The following is a 17,145-nucleotide window of genomic DNA, read 5'->3' as shown; positions in this document are numbered from 1 at the left end:
ATATCAAGGGTTCCCAAACTTTTTCACTCAGGCCCCCCTTCCAGCATTGATGAACATCCTGTGACGTCTATTTCTATGGAAACAAACACTGTTCATGACACATTGTTTACACCCCTCATGTTAGCGGAAATTTAAAAAAAATATTATATTTTTAAAAAATCTTGCATTTCTAAACATTTTGCCATGTCTAATGTGTATTCTTGTGACATTTGAGTGACTCCAACATTACCACAAAAAACCTAGCTAAAAAACATTATCTGACATGGGCTAGTTGATCTGGACATTTCTGACTAGTTATAAATGGTTCTTTAAGGTATGCAACTGATGATGAACTACCCAATTTCAAAATTGCAACTTGTGCATTCTACTATTACAACTTTCATAAGTAAGTTGAAAGCCAGACTCTAAACTCTGAAAGCCAGAGTTCCCCCAAAAATGTAAGTGTGTGTGTGTGTGTGTGTGTGTGTGTGTGTGTGTGTGTGTGTGTGTGTGTGTGTGTGTGTGTGTGTGTGTGTGTGTGTGTGTGTGTGTGTGTGTGTGTGCGCACGTACGTACGTACGTATATATGTTTATGTATCCATGCCCCAATGAATTGAGGCTGTTCTGAGGGCAAAGGGTAACTCGGTATAGACATCAGTACATCTGATTAATGAGCAGTAGAACATGACAGCGTGATTAAATAGTAATGGTAATTCTCTGTGTGTGTGCAGAAGAGGAGGAGACCTACTACAGGTGGACAGCTGGATGATAAGAGACGTGAGATGCTGAAGAGACACCCTCTCTCCCTCTGCCTAGACCTCAAATGCAAAGGTACACACACACACACACTTTCTATTCCAGTAATTTCTGTGTGTCAGCCTCTCACAGATAGTGCTGTTTTTCTATCTCTGTGAAAGACTGCAGTACTCTGTCACTGCTCCTCAGTGACACACACACTGTTCCTGTGTGACAGGCAGCAGGACGCTGTCACTGGTTCTTAGTCTCTCTGGGACAGTAAAGGGGAGATGACATCATTCAGAGCTACAGTTGAAGTCGGAAGTTTACATACACCTTAGCCAAATGCATTTAAACTCAGTTTTTCACAATTCCCAACATTTTAATCCTAGTACAAATTCCCTGTCTAAGGTCAGTTAGGATCACCACTTTATTTTAAGAATGTGAAATGTCAGAATAATAGTAGAGAGAATTATTTATTTCAGCATTTATTTATTTCATCACATTCCCAGTGGGTCAGAAGTTTACATACACTTAATTAGTATTTGGTAGCATTGCCTTTAAATTGTTTAACTTGAGTCAAAAGTTTCAGGTATCCTTCCACATGCTTCCCACAATAAGTTTGGTGAATTTTGGCCCATTCCTCCTGACAGAGCTGGTGTAACTGAGTCAGGTTTGTAGGCCTCCTCTATCGCACACGCTTTTTCAGTTCTGCCCACAAATTTTCTATAGGATTGAGGTCAAGGCTTTGTGATGGCCACTCCAATACCTTGACTTTGTTGTCCTTAAGCCATTTTGCCACAACTTTGGAAGTATGCTTGGGGTCATTGTCCATTTGGAAGACCCATTTGCGACCAAGCTTTAACTTCCTGACTGATGTCTTGAGATGTTGCTCCCCCTTTTTCCTCCAAACATAACGATGGTCATTATGGCCAAACAGTTCTATTTTTGTTTCATCAGACCAGAGGACATTTCTACAAAAAGTACGATCTTTGTCCCCATGTGCAGTTGCAAACCGTAGTCTGGCTTTTTTATGGCGGTTTTGGAGCAGTGGCTTCTTCCTTGCTGAGCGGCCTTTCAGGTTATGTCGATATAGGACTCGTTTTACTGTGGATATAGATACTTTTGTACCTGTTTCCTCCAGCATCTTCACACGGTCCTTTGCTGTTGTTCTGTGGTTGATTTGCACTTTTCGCACCAAAGTACATTCATCTCTAGGAGACAGAACGCGTCTCCTTCCTGAGCGGTATGACGGCTATGTGGTCCCGTGGTGTTTATACTTGCGTACTATAGTTTGTATAGATGAACATGGTACCTTCAGGCGTTTGGAAATTGCTCCCAATGATGAACCAGACTTGTGGAGGTCTACATTTGTTTTCTAAGGTCTTGGCTGATTTATTTTGATTTTCCCATGATGTCAGGCAAAGAGGCACTGTGTTTGAAGGTAGGCCTTGAAATACATCCACAGGTACACCTCCAATTGACTCAAATGATGTCAATTAGCCTATCAGAAGCTTCTGAAGCCATGACATAATTTTCTGGAATTTTCCAAGCTGTTTAAAGGCACAGTCAACTTAGTGTATGTAAACTTCTGACCCACTGGAATTGTGATACAGTGAATTATAAGTGAAATAATCTTTCTAAACAATTGTTGGGAAAATGACTTGTGTCATGCACAAAGTAGATGTCCTAACCGACTTGCCAAAACTATAGTTTGTTTACAAGACATTTGTGGAGTGGTTGAAAAACAAGTTTTAATGACTAAGTGTATGTAAACTTCCGACTTCAAATGTATATGACTGTTAGAAGTGGATATTAATGGTGGTGATAAGGATTTTGTGGTGCAGTGTATATGGTGATGGTTAAGTGCATAGATTGAACAAGAATCGTTAATTTAGTGTAATCAACAATAACATCACTACTAAGGTTACACAATGTCGCCTCGCCTCTCCTGGCTCTGCAGTCAGACAGAACCCAATGGCACCCTGAGAGACGGACACACAGACACACACTCACTCTCTCACAAATATACACACACACACATACGCAGCTTTTACTGCTGCAAACCGCCAAAAGCTGCTTCATGGTTTAGAGCAGTGGTTCCCAACCTTTTTCGGTTACTGTACCACCAACTGAAGCCTATTGTCTCATGAGTCTTCTCAAATACCCCCTGTGGATAGGCCCAATACCCTCCATGGGTCCTAGTACTCCTGGTTGGGAACCACTGGTTTAGAGGACAACAGAGAGCGTGAGAGGAGGCTGATGTAAATGTGCTTAAAATAAGGTGTGAGTGCTGCAGCGCTACAGTGCTGCCAGCTCCACACACATACACACACACTCTCCTCCTGCCTGCAGCGCAACATTGCTGCCAGCTCCACACACATACCAGCCTCTCCTCCCTGCCTGCTTGCCAGTGGATAGAGTTACGCCTGCAATGCAGAACATCCCCCTCCCCTCTCACCTCATCCCTCCTCCTCTTTACCATCTCTCCCTCCCCTCCTCCTCTTCTCCATTCCCCATTTCCTCTCTTCCTCCCCTCCTTCCCCTGTCAGCAAGATAATGCCTCACTTCATCGTATATAGTACCTGTGGACTCTGGTTTTGGCTGCTATTAAGCCAGCGCTCTTTTATTTTCAAACCCTAGCGCCAGGATTGGTTATTTACCTGTCGTATATGAGCTCACTTGCACTGAACTGGGAGGGGTGGCAATATCTGAGGTGTGTCCTTGAAAACGTGCGCCGAAGTGCCAATTTCATTATGCGCTGGTAGGGCTATTTAAGACCAACCGAAAGCTGGTCTTAGCGCTAACACTGTTGGTTATGGCATGGATTTTAACATTGGTTATGGCATGGATTTTAACATTGGTTATGGCATGGATTTTAACATTGGTTATGGCATGGATTTTAACATTGGTAGTGCAGCCTATCTAGCTGTGAAGCACAGTGCCCATATACACATGGAACAAGAGATGTGCTTTTTGTGCCCATAAACCTCGTATTTAGAAACATAAACTCGTGTTTCCCCCCCCCCCTCTCAATGAAGGCAGTTTTTTTCCCCGTCCAATTCATTCACCAAGTAGTCAAGAGTGTTGATGATGAGTTTGACTCTTGAGTCCGCTTTGAAATTAGTCTTAATCACCAAAGTTTGGCAGCAGCAAAACAGTGAGCGGACATCCCTTTTTTATCTATGTAGGCGATTGTACATTATTTTAGCCAGCTCATGTTATTATTTTGGATGTGCTTAAAATACCCTCCATGTAGGCTATATGCCCATCATGGAACGAGAGATGAGATAATCCAGTGACACTTATATTCAGAAACTTGCAAGCCCTTAGGCTACCCTTACGCTACTATAATGAAAGCTAGTTCAACAGCTATGTGTCTGCTGTCTTTCTTATCCTGGCCATTCATTAGCCTATCCATAAAGGGTTTCTAAATGATCTACTCATGAAGCTTTTGCCGTCATGCTTTTGCATTATTCACAATTCACATAGGCCTACCTGCCGTGCATCCTCCATTCTACTTTTATCTATCCCCATTTCCAAAGAGAGCCTCTTGTCCGGTTACCAAAGACGCGCTCCTACAAACATATTCAAATGTTAATTCCTATAATGCCATATCCACGGTAGACCTTGCTTATTGAGAATGTGCCTCACATACAATTTACAGGAGCCTATAGTATTTTTTTATTTAAGGAGAAGTGCGATGCGTAAAGGCCTATAATTGTTGAAGCCAATTACAACAACGCAGACTGTCAACACTCAAAGCATATTGAGCAAACACTAGATCTTACTCTTACTCGTTACTGTAACCTATGCTATTTGATAAACTGTGGTATCAATCCACAATGGACCAGGATGAGAATATTCCGCGCTCCCCGCAGAATTGGAGTTGATGACAATGCAAAGACTGTCAGTAACCTACAGAACTTGAGACATACGCATGCAGTATTAAGCCATGGAACGCCTTGTTTGGCCAGTGAGTGGCCAAGCCTTTGTCACACCTTCTGCCTTCTCCCCATTAAATACAGTTGAGGAATTCGAAGCCTTTACAGCCTGAATGGACAATCTCCCTGTTTGCTAAATAGCATATTATGTATATATTATGAATAGATCGCATCATACCCAGGTACAAACCAGTCCACGGGGGATACAAGTGTATTGCTGGCTGCATACAATGCTTTTGAACGCTAAGATTGCCATCTCAATATTGCCATCTGCTGGCCTTTGGGCTGTCTTGTGGCAGATGCAGTTTTCCATCCACGATACATGCACACACACACACACACAATGTCTCATCTCCCTGTTTGCTAAATAGCATATTATGTATATATTATGAATATATCGCTTCATACCCAGTGAACCGCTGTCCCTCTGTCTCTAGATGGCAGTGTGCTGCATCTGTTGTTCTACTACCTGATGAACCTGAACATCATGACTGTCAAGGCCAAAGTCTCCACCGCCACAGATCTCACTGGAGCTATCAGCGCCGGGTGCGTGTGTGTGCTTGCGTGTGTGTGTGGAGTTTGGGTAGTGCGTGTGTGTGCTTCCGTGTGTGTGTGGAGTTTGGGGAGTGCGTGTGTGTCTGTCTTGTAATGATTCTATTTTCTGGCAGGGAGCTGTTAAACTCTGACACGCTGCTCAACTGCCTGTATGCCAACGACCAGGGGCGTGAAACGCCCAACCCCTCTAACCGCTACCAGTTTGATAAAGTGGGGTAAGGATGCTGTCCTAATGCCCAACACCTATATACAAAGTGTGTACAGTTGCTTCAGTATCAATACAGATATTGTTTAATTGTAGGATCAGTATTAATTTATATATTTTGTGTTCTTGTAGGATCAGTTCATTTGGAGACTACGTGGCAGAACTGGGTCATCCCTACCTGTGGGTGCAGAGTCTGGGAGGACTGAAGTTCCCCAGTGACGCCCCAGAGGTGTGTGTGTGGCCCTCCCATTGCATTTAGTAAAGTGTCTGCTGCTATGGTGTGCTTCTTTCTCTGTGTGTGTGTGTGTGTTAAGCCTACTGTGTGTGTTTTCAGGGTTTGCGTGCAGGCAGTTCTCTGAGTGCCAGTCACATGGAAAGCACCATGAAGCTGCTGAGAGGACGAGTCCAGTCACGCCTGGCCCTGCACAAACAGTTCTCCTCACTAGGTATACACACGCCAGGCCCTGCACAAACAGTCCTCCTCACTAGGTATACACACGCCTGGCCCTGCACAAACAGTTCTCCTCACTAGGTATACACACGCCAGGCCCTGCACAAACAGTCCTCCTCACTAGGTATACACACGCCTGGCCCTGCACAAACAGTTCTCCTCACTAGGTATACACACGCCTGGCCCTGCACAAACAGTCCTCCTCACTAGGTATACACACGCCTGGCCCTGCACTAACAGTCCTCCTCACTAGGTATACACACGCCTGGCCCTGCACAAACAGTTCTCCTCACTAGGTATACACACGCCTGGCCCTGCACAAACAGTTCTCCTCACTAGGTATACACACGCCTGGCCCTGCACAAACAGTCCTCCTCACTAGGTATACACACGCCTGGCCCTGCACAAACAGTCACTAGGTATACACACGCCTGGCCCTGCACAAACAGTCCTCCTCACTAGGTATACACACGCCTGGCCCTGCACAAACAGTCCTCCTTACTAGGTATACACACGCCTGGCCCTGCACAAACAGTTCTCCTAACTAGGTATACACACGCCTGGCCCTGCACAAACAGTTCTCCTCACTAGGTATACACACGCCTGGCCCTGCACAAACAGTCCTCCTCACTAGGTATACACACGCCTGGCCCTGCACAAACAGTTCTCCTCACTAGGTATACACACGCCTGGCCCTGCACAAACAGTTCTCCTCACTAGGTATACACACGCCTGGCCCTGCACAAACAGTCCTCCTCACTAGGTATACACACGCCTGGCCCTGCACAAACAGTTCTCCTCACTAGGTATACACACGCCTGGCCCTGCACAAACAGTCCTCCTCACTAGGTATACACACGCCTGGCCCTGCACAAACAGTTCTCCTCACTAGGTATACACACGCCTGGCCCTGCACAAACAGTTCTCCTCACTAGGTATACACACGCCTGGCCCTGCACAAACAGTTCTCCTCACTAGGTATACACACGCCTGGCCCTGCACAAACAGTCCTCCTCACTAGGTATACACACGCCTGGCCCTGCACAAACAGTCCTCCTCACTAGGTATACACACGCCTGGCCCTGCACAAACAGTCCTCCTCACTAGGTATACACACGCCTGGCCCTGCACAAACAGTCCTCCTCACTAGGTATACACACGCCTGGCCCTGCACAAACAGTTCTCCTCACTAGGTATACACACGCCTGGCCCTGCACAAACAGTTCTCCTCACTAGGTATACACACGCCTGGCCCTGCACAAACAGTCCTCCTCACTAGGTATACACACGCCTGGCCCTGCACAAACAGTCCTCCTCACTAGGTATACACACGCCTGGCCCTGCACAAACAGTCCTCCTCACTAGGTATACACACGCCTGGCCCTGCACAAACAGTTCTCCTCACTAGGTATACACACGCCTGGCCCTGCACAAACAGTCCTCCTCACTAGGTATACACACGCCTGGCCCTGCACAAACAGTCCTCCTCACTAGGTATACACACGCCTGGCCATGCACAAACAGTTCTCCTCACTAGGTATACACACGCCTGGCCCTGCACAAACAGTTCTCCTCACTAGGTATACACACGCCTGGCCCTGCACAAACAGTTCTCCTCACTAGGTATACACACGCCTGGCCCTGCACAAACTGTCCTCCTCACTAGGTATACACACGCCTGGCCCTGCACAAACAGTCCTCCTCACTAGGTATACACACGCCTGGCCCTGCACAAACAGTTCTCCTCACTAGGTATACACACGCCTGGCCCTGCACAAACAGTCCTCCTCACTAGGTATACACACGCCTGGCCCTGCACAAACAGTCCTCCTCACTAGGTATACACACGCCTGGCCCTGCACAAACAGTCCTCCTCACTAGGTATACACACGCCTGGCCCTGCACAAACAGTCCTCCTCACTAGGTATACACACGCCTGGCCCTGCACAAACAGTCCTCCTCACTAGGTATACACACGCCTGGCTCTGCACAAACAGTCCTCCTCACTAGGTATACACACGCCTGGCCCTGCACAAACAGTCCTCCTCACTAGGTATACACACGCCTGGCCCTGCACAAACAGTCCTCCTCACTAGGTATACACACGCCTGGCCCTGCACAAACAGTTCTCCTCACTAGGTATACACACGCCTGGCCCTGCACAAACAGTCCTCCTCACTAGGTATACACACGCCTGGCCCTGCACAAACAGTCCTCCTCACTAGGTATACACACGCCTGGCCCGGCACAAACAGTCCTCACTAGGTATACACACGCCTGGCCCTGCACAAACAGTCCTCCTCACTAGGTATACACACGCCTGGCCCTGCACAAACAGTCCTCCTCACTAGGTATACACACGCCTGGCCCTGCACAAACAGTCCTCACTAGGTATACACACGCCTGGCCCTGCACAAACAGTCCTCCTCACTAGGTATACACACGCCTGGCCCTGCACAAACAGTTCTCCTCACTAGGTATACACACGCCTGGCCCTGCACAAACAGTCCTCCTCACTAGGTATACACACGCCTGGCCCTGCACAAACAGTCCTCACTAGGTATACACACGCCTGGCCCTGCACAAACAGTCCTCCTCACTAGGTATACACACGCCTGGCCCTGCACAAACAGTCCTCCTCACTAGGTATACACACGCCTGGCCCTGCACAAACAGTCCTCCTCACTAGGTATACACACGCCTGGCCCTGCACAAACAGTCCTCACTAGGTATACACACGCCTGGCCCTGCACAAACAGTCCTCCTCACTAGGTATACACACGCCTGGCCCTGCACAAACAGTCCTCACTAGGTATACACACGCCTGGCCCTGCACAAACAGTCCTCACTAGGTATACACACGCCTGGCCCTGCACAAACAGTCCTCCTCACTAGGTATACACACGCCTGGCCCTGCACAAACAGTTCTCCTCACTAGGTATACACACGCCTGGCCCTGCACAAACAGTCCTCCTCACTAGGTATACACACGCCTGGCCCTGCACAAACAGTCCTCCTCACTAGGTATACACACGCCTGGCCCTGCACAAACAGTTCTCCTCACTAGGTATACACACGCTTGGCCCTGCACAAACAGTCCTCACTAGGTATACACACGCCTGGCCCTGCACAAACAGTCCTCCTCACTAGGTATACACACGCCTGGCCCTGCACAAACAGTCCTCCTCACTAGGTATACACACGCCTGGCCCTGGAAAAACAGTCCTCCTCACTAGGTATACACACGCCTGGCCCTGGACAAACAGTCCTCCTCACTAGGTATACACACGCCTGGCCCTGGACAAACAGTCCTCCTCACTAGGTATACACACGCCTGGCCCTGCACAAACAGTCCTCCTCACTAGGTATACACACGCCTGGCCCTGCACAAACAGTCCTCCTCACTAGGTATACACACGCCTGGCCCTGCACAAACAGTCCTCCTCACTAGGTATACACACGCCTGGCCCTGCACAAACAGTCCTCCTCACTAGGTATACACACGCCTGGCCTTGCACAAACAGTCCTCCTCACTAGGTATACACACGCCTGGCCCTGCACAAACAGTCCTCCTCACTAGGTATACACACGCCTGGCCCTGCACAAACAGTCCTCCTCACATTTCTCATCACTGGGTACAGACAATAAAATACATGTTTAAGGTATTGTATGCGTGTGTGTTTTTCAGAGCACAGTATTGTTCCAGTGTCCAGTGAGTGCCAGCACCTGTTCCCTGCTAAGGTTCTCTCCCGCCTGGCTCGCTGGACTACCATCACACACCAGGAGTACACGGTACGAACACACAAAACACTTCCTCACATTTTATTTGCTGTCAACACAACCGAGGAGTACACAGGAAGTACACAACTTTGACTACAACTCAACCTCACACTCAATTTAACAATTTCTGACTCTCATTGTAGCTGCTGTGTAGATGGTGTGGCTATAAAAGGCATTGTGGTTTAATTAAATTAACCATATAGTTTACTATTCTTTGTGTGTTCTCTCTCGCTTTATAGAATCAGGTGTTCACGCAGCATGTGTCAGAAGCAGGTCTGGCTCGGGAGACTGACCTGTTCTTCATGGCCGTGTTGGAGAGAGGAACAGGTAAATACCAGGGGTTAAAGTGATGATTCACTACGTAATATATTAAGACATTCCTGAAGAATTGGAGGCCTGTCTGCTTTGTTTGGACAAATTCTTTAGAAAAGTCAGGGAAATAAATGATCTCTTTCCCTTCCAGCTCGTCTTCAGGCTGCCGTGGTGTTGAACCCCTGTTACCCAGTCATTTCTCCTCTCTTTGCTGTCTCACTCAGCTGGAAGGGGGAGCGCAGTGGACGTACTGACGACAACCTTCGAGTGAGTATACACACCCATCACACGCTGTGAATACGAGACCCTATCACAGGGGAGGGCAAATCTATATGCTGTTATGCCCTTTGATGTTAGTGGTTAGACACTCACCGGCTGTGATTGACACGTCTAACCCCTCCCCCAGGCCATGGAGAGTGAGGTGAACGTTTTCAAATCAGAGCTGCAGGGGCCCCGCCCAGGCCACCAGCTGCTGACCAATCAGGTAGCTCGTCTGGGTGTCTGTCTGGATGTGTACCTGGAGACTGACGGACAGGACGACAGCGTGGAGGGACCACGGGAGTTCCCCAGAGAGAAGATGTGTCTACGCACTGTCAGGTACACGCACACACGTACACACACGGAGTTGGCGCCGATCGACATGGCCGTCCTGTTTCTGGCTCCTAAGCAACTTTGCAGTATACAGTGAGGGGGGAAAAGTATTTGATCCCCTGCTGATTTTGTACGTTTGCCCACTGACAAAGAAATGATCAGTCTATAATTTTAATGGTAGGTTTATTTGAACAGTGAGAGAGAATAACAACAACAACGCAGAATAACAACAAGAACGCATGTCAAAAATGTTATAAAATGATTTGCATTTTAATGAGGGAAATAAGTATTTGACCCCTCTCAATCAGAAAGATTTCTGGCTCCCAGGTGTCTTTTATACAGGTAACGAGCTGAGATTAGGAGCACACTCTTAAAGGGAGTGCTCCTAATCTCAGTTTGTTACCTGTATAAAAGATACCTGTCCACAGAAGCAATCAATCAATCAGATTCCAAACTCTCCACCATGGCCAAGACCAAAGAGCTCTCCAAGGATGTCAGGGACAAGATTGTAGACCTACACAAGGCTGGAATGGGCTACAAGACCATCGCCAAGCAGCTTGGTGAGAAGGTGACAACAGTTGGTGCGATTATTCGCAAATGGAAGAAACACAAAAGAACTGTCAATCTCCCTCGGCCTGGGGCTCCATGCAAGATCTCACCTCTTGGAGTTGCAATGATCATGAGAACGGTGAGGAATCAGCCCAGAACTACATGGGAGGATCTTGTCAATGATCTCAAGGCAGCTGGGACCATAGTCACCAAGAAAACAATTGCTAACACACTACGCCGTGAAGGACTGAAATCCTGCAGCGCCCGCAAGGTCCCCTGCTCAAGAAAGCACATATACATGCCCGTCTGAAGTTTGCCAATGAACATCTGAATGATTCAGAGGACAACTGGGTGAAAGTGTTGTGGTCAGATGAGACCAAAATGGAGCTCTTTGGCATCAACTCAACTCGCCGTGTTTGGAGGAGGAGGAATGCTGCCTATGACCCCAAGAAAACCATCCCCACCGTCAAACATGGAGGTGGAAACATTATGCTTTGGGGGTGTTTTTCTGCTAAGGGGACAGAACAACTTCACCACATCAAAGGGACGATGGACGGGGCCATGTACCGTCAAATCTTGGGTGAGAACCTCCTTCCCTCAGCCAGGGCATTGAAAATGGGTGGATGGGTATTCCAGCATGACAATGACCCAAAGCACACGGCCAAGGCAACAAAGGAGTGGCTCAAGAAGAAGCACATTAAGGTCCTGGAGTGGCCTAGCCAGTCTCCAGACCTTAATCCCATAGAAAATCTGTGGAGGGACCTGAAGGTTCGAGTTGCCAAACGTCAGCCTCGAAACCTTAATGACTTGGAGAAGATCTGCATAGAGGAGTGTGACAAGATCACTCCTGAAATGTGTGCAAACCTGGTGGCCAACTACAAGAAACGTCTGACCTCTGTGATTGCCAACAAGGGTTTTGCCACCAAGTACTAAGTCATGTTTTGCAGAGGGGTCAAATACTTATTTCCCTCATTTAAAATGCAAATCAATTTATAACATTTTTGACATGCGTATTTCTGGATTCTTTTGTTGTTATTCTCTCTCACTGTTCAAATAAACCTACCATTAAAATTATAGACTGATCATTTTCCCTCACTCTATATTTTTGTTGTTGTTCTCACATCATTAGCCCAGAATGTTTTTTGCATTATTACATACAGCCAGAAATACATTTTGGATATCAGAGCGGCAGTAACTCGCCAGCGTTTCGACCAGAAATACGACTTTCCTGAATTGGATCCTTTGTTGGTACCCCCCAAAGCAATTTAACTTATCCCAGTGGCTGCTCCAAGACGCCGCCAGTGGCGAAGAGGTATTTGGAGTGGAGGCGTGCACACCATCCACCGCTTCTGAGTATATTACTCGCTAATGTTCAGTCCCTGGACAATAAAGTAGACAAGCTCAGGGTGAGGATCTCCTTCCAGAGAGACTTCAAGGACTGTAACATACTCTGTTTCACGGAATCATGGCTCTCTCCGGATATACTGTCCCCTTCCATACAGCCAGCTGGGTTCTCAGTACATCGCGCAGATAGGAATAAAGAACTCAGGGAAGAAGAAAAGTGGAGGTGTATGCTTCATGATTACCTACTCATGGCGAGATTGTGGTAATGTACAGGAACTCAAGTCCTTTTTTTCACCCAACCTAGAATACCTCACAATCAAATGTTGATCGCATTACCTCCTAAGATAATTGTCTTCGGTCATCGTCACAGCCATGTATATTCCCCCTCAAGCTGATACCACAACGGCTCTCAAGGAACTACGCTGGACTTTGTGCAAACTGGAAACCGCATATCTTGAGGCCACATTGATTGTAGCTGGGAACTTTAATAAAGCAAATCTGAGGAAAGCGCTACCAAAGTTTCATCGACATATACTCGCGCTTCAAAAACTCTGAAACATTGTTACTATTCCTTCCAGGATGGCTACAAGGCCCTCCCCCGCCCTCCCTTCGGCAAATCAGATCACGACTCCATTCTGCTCCTCCCTTCCTATAGGCAGAAACTCAAACAAGAAGTACCTGTGCCACGGTCTATTCAACGCTGGTGTGACCAATCGGAATCCATGCTTCAAGATTGTTTTGATCACCAGGACTGGGATATGCTCTAGGCTGCCTCTGAGAATAACATTGACGTATACGCTGACCCATGGTGACTGAGTTCATCATGAAGTATATAGGGGATGTTGTTCTCAGAGGCAACCTAGAGCATATCCCATTCCTGGTGATCAAAACAATCTTGATGTATGTTGCAGGGGCTCTAGACAATCTGAGATTATAAAGGGAAAACCAGCCACGTCGCGGACACTGACGTCTTGCTCCCGAACCAGCTAAACAACACCTTCGCCCGCTTTGAGGATAACACAGTGCTGCCGACAAGGGCCACTCTCGAGGACTGGGAGCTCTCGTTCTTCGTGGCCGACGTGAGTTAACCCTTGCAAGGCTACCGGCCCAGGCAGCATCCCTAGCCGTGTCCTCAGAGCATGTGCAGACCAGCTGGGTCGAGTGTTTACGGACATATTCAATCTCTCCCTATTCCAGTCTGCTGTCCCCACTTGCTTCAAGATGTCCACCATTGTTCCTGTACTCAAGAAAGTGAAATTAACTGAGCTAAATGACCATTGCCCTGTAGCACTCACTTCTGTCATCATGAAGTGCTTTGAGAGGTTAGATAAGGATCATATCACCTCCACCTTATCTGACACCCTAAACCCACCTCAATTTGCATACCGCCCCAACAGATCCACAGATGATGCCGTCTCTATTGCACTCCACACTGCCCTTTCCCACCTGGACAAAAGGAACACCTATGTGAGAATGCTATTCATAGACGACAGCTCAACGTTCAACACCATAGTGCCCTCAAAGCTCATCAATAAGCTAAGCACCCTGGGACTTAACACCTCCCTCTGCAACTAGATCCTGGACTTCCTGACAGGCCGCCCCCAGGTGGTAAGGGTAGGTAACAACACATCTGCCACGCTGATCCTCAACACAGGGGCCCCTCAGGGGTGCGTGATGACACAACAGTGGTAGGCCTGATCACCGACAACAACGAGACAGCCTACATGGAGGAGGTCAGAGACCTGGCCGTGTGGTGCCAGGACAAAAACCTCTCCCTCAATGTGATCAAGACAAAGGAGATGATTGTGGACTACAGGAAAAAGAGGACAGAGCACGCCCCCATTCTCATCGACGGGGCTGCAGTGGAGCAGTATGTTTGTCGTCTATGCATAGTCACTTTAATTAATTAACTCTACCTACATGTACATACTACCTCAACTAACCGGTGCCCCCGCACATTGACTCTGTACCGGCACCCCCCTGTATATATAATTTTTTACTGCTCCTCTTTAATTACTTGTTACTTTTATCTCTTACATTATTTTACAATGTAAATAAGGTTTCAGACCCTATGCTATGAGACTCGAATTTAAGCTCGGGTGCATCCTGTTTCCGTTGATCATCCTTGAGATGTTTCTACAACTTGATTGGAGGCCACCTGTTAAATTAATTGGACATGATTTGGTAAAGCACACACCCGTCTATATAAGGTCACACAGTTGACAGTGCATGTCAGAGCAAAAACCAAGCCATGAGGTCGATGGAATTGTCCGTAGAGCTCCGAGACAGGATTGTGTCGGCCCAGATCTGGGGAAGGGTACAAAAAAATGTCTGCAGCATTGAAGGTCCCCAAGAACACAGTGGTCTCCATCATTCTTAAAATGGAAGAAGTTTGGAACCACCAAGACTCTTCCTAGAGCTGGCCGCCCGGCATAACTGAGCAATCGGGGAAAAGGGCCTTGGTCACTAAGGTGACCAAGAACCTGATGGTCACTCTGTCAGAGCTCTGGAGTTCCTTCCTCTGTGGAATTTGGGAGAAACTTCCAGAAGGACAACCATCTCTGCAGCACTCCACCAATCAGCCCTTTATGGTTGAGTGGCCAGACGGAAGCCACTCCTCAGTAAAAGGAACATGACAGCCCGCTTGGAGTTTGCCAAAAGGCACCTAAAGGACAAAATTATCTGGTCTGGTGAAACCAAGATTGAACTCTTTGGCTTGAATGCCATGCGTCACTTCTGGAGTAAACCTGGCACCATCCCTACGGTGAAGCGTGGTGGCAGCATCATGCTGTGGGGATTTTTTTCAGCGGCAGGGACTGGGAGACTATTCAGGATCGAAGGAAAGATGAACAGAGCAAAGTACAGAGAGATCCTTGATGAAAACCTGCTCCAGACCGCTCAGGACAGACTGGGGTGAAGGTTCACCTTCCAACAGGACAACGACCCTAAGCTCACAGCCAAGACAATGCAGGAGTGGCTTCGTGACAAGTCTCTGAATGTCCTTGAGTGGCCCAGCCAGAGCCCGGACTTGAACCCAGTCGAACATATCAGGAGAAACTAGAAAATAGCAGTGCAGCGACATTCGCCATCCAACCTGACAGAGGATCTGCAGAGATGAATTTGAGAAACTGCCCAAATACTGGTGTGCCAAGCTTGTAGCGTCATACCCAAGAAGACTCGGGCTGTAATCGCTGCCAAAGGTGCTTCAACAAAGTACTGAGAGAGAGAGCTGTGGGTTCATTCCCCACGGGGGGACCAGGATGAATATGTATGAACTTTCCAATTTGTAAGTCGCTCTGGATAAGAGCGTCTGCTAAATGACTTAAATGTAAATGTAAAGGGTCTGAATACTTATGTAAATGTGACATTTCAGTCGTTTTTTATAAATTAGCAAAAAACTCTAACCTGTTTTTGCTATTATGAGGTATTGTGTGTAGATTGAGGGGAAATAACAATTTCATCAATTTTAAAATAAGGCTGTAACATAACAATGTGGAAAAGTGAAGAGGTTTGAATACGTTCCGAATGCACTGTATGTATGTACACACACACACACACACACACACACACACACACACACACACAGTACCAGTCTAAAGTTTGGACACGTCTACTCATTCAAGGGTTTTTCTTTATTTTGACTATTTTCTACATTGTAGAATAATAGTGAAGACATCGAAACTATGAAATAACACAAATGGAATCAGGTAGTAACTAAAAAAGTGTTAAACAAATCAACATATATTATATATTTGAGGTTCTTCAAAGAAGCCACCCATTGCCTTGATGACTTTTATTTAATTTATTAACATTTTTAATCTCAGCCCTCGTCCACGAAGGAGGCCTTTCGCCTTTTGGTAGGCCGTCATTGTCAACTGACTTGCATAGTTAAATAAAAATAAAATGACAGCTTTACACACTCTTGGCATTCTCTCAACCAGCTTCATGAGTTAGTCACCTAGAATGCATTTCGATTAACAGGTGTGCTTTTTAAAAAATTAATTTGTGGAATTTCTTTCCTTAATGCTTTTCAGACAATCAGTTGTGTTGTGACAAGGTAGGGGTGGTATACGGAAGATAGCCCTATTTGGTAAAAGATCAAGACCATATTATGGCAAGAACAGCTCGAATAAGCAGAGAGAAACGATAGTCCATCATTACTTTAAGACATGGTCAGTCAAATCGGAAAATTTCAAGGACTTTGAAAGTTTCTTCAAGCGCAGTCGCAAAAACCATCAAGCGCTATGATGAAACTGGCTCTCATGAGGACCGCCACAGGAAAGGAAGACCCAGCATTACATCTGCTGCAGAGGATATGTTCATTAGAGTTAACTCCACCTCAAATTGCAGCCCAAATAAATGCTTCACAGAGTTCAAGTAACTGACATATCTCAACATCAACTGTTCAGAGGAGACTGCGTGAATCAGGCCTTCATGGTCGAATTGTTGCATAGAAACCACTACTAAAGGACACCAATAATAACAAGAGATATGCTTAGGCCAAGGAACACACGCAATGGACATTTAGACCGGTGGAAATCTGTCCTTTTGGTCTGAGTACAAGTTTGAGATTTTTGGTTCCAACTGCCGTGTCTTTGTGAGACGCAGAGTAGGTGAACAGATGATCTCCGCATGTGTGGTTCCCACCGTGAAGCATGGAGGAGGTGTGATAGTTTCACCAGCAAAGCACCGTCTGTGAT

General features: G+C 46.8%; 1 protein-coding gene across 3 annotated transcripts in view; it reads left to right on the top strand.

Moving 5' to 3' along the window:
• The window catches only part of LOC139545270 (THO complex subunit 5 homolog), a 37,686-nt gene that overhangs the window by 19,543 nt on the left and 998 nt on the right, over positions 1-17,145 (top strand). For all 3 annotated transcript variants that reach the window (XM_071352862.1, XM_071352861.1, XM_071352863.1), the window contains 9 exons: positions 711-810; positions 5,096-5,204; positions 5,327-5,428; positions 5,551-5,647; positions 5,753-5,864; positions 9,558-9,661; positions 9,889-9,976; positions 10,113-10,228; positions 10,368-10,558. In XM_071352862.1, the coding sequence (XP_071208963.1) occupies positions 711-810; positions 5,096-5,204; positions 5,327-5,428; positions 5,551-5,647; positions 5,753-5,864; positions 9,558-9,661; positions 9,889-9,976; positions 10,113-10,228; positions 10,368-10,558 (1,019 nt within the window). The remainder of the gene's footprint in view (positions 1-710; positions 811-5,095; positions 5,205-5,326; positions 5,429-5,550; positions 5,648-5,752; positions 5,865-9,557; positions 9,662-9,888; positions 9,977-10,112; positions 10,229-10,367; positions 10,559-17,145) is intronic.

The sequence above is a fragment of the Salvelinus alpinus genome, chromosome 19 (genome assembly GCF_045679555.1).
Source record: "Salvelinus alpinus chromosome 19, SLU_Salpinus.1, whole genome shotgun sequence".
Classification (NCBI taxonomy): Eukaryota; Metazoa; Chordata; class Actinopteri; order Salmoniformes; family Salmonidae; genus Salvelinus; species Salvelinus alpinus.
The sequence above is the reverse complement of the archived record's forward strand: the minus strand, read 5'-3'. Positions and strand labels throughout refer to the sequence as shown.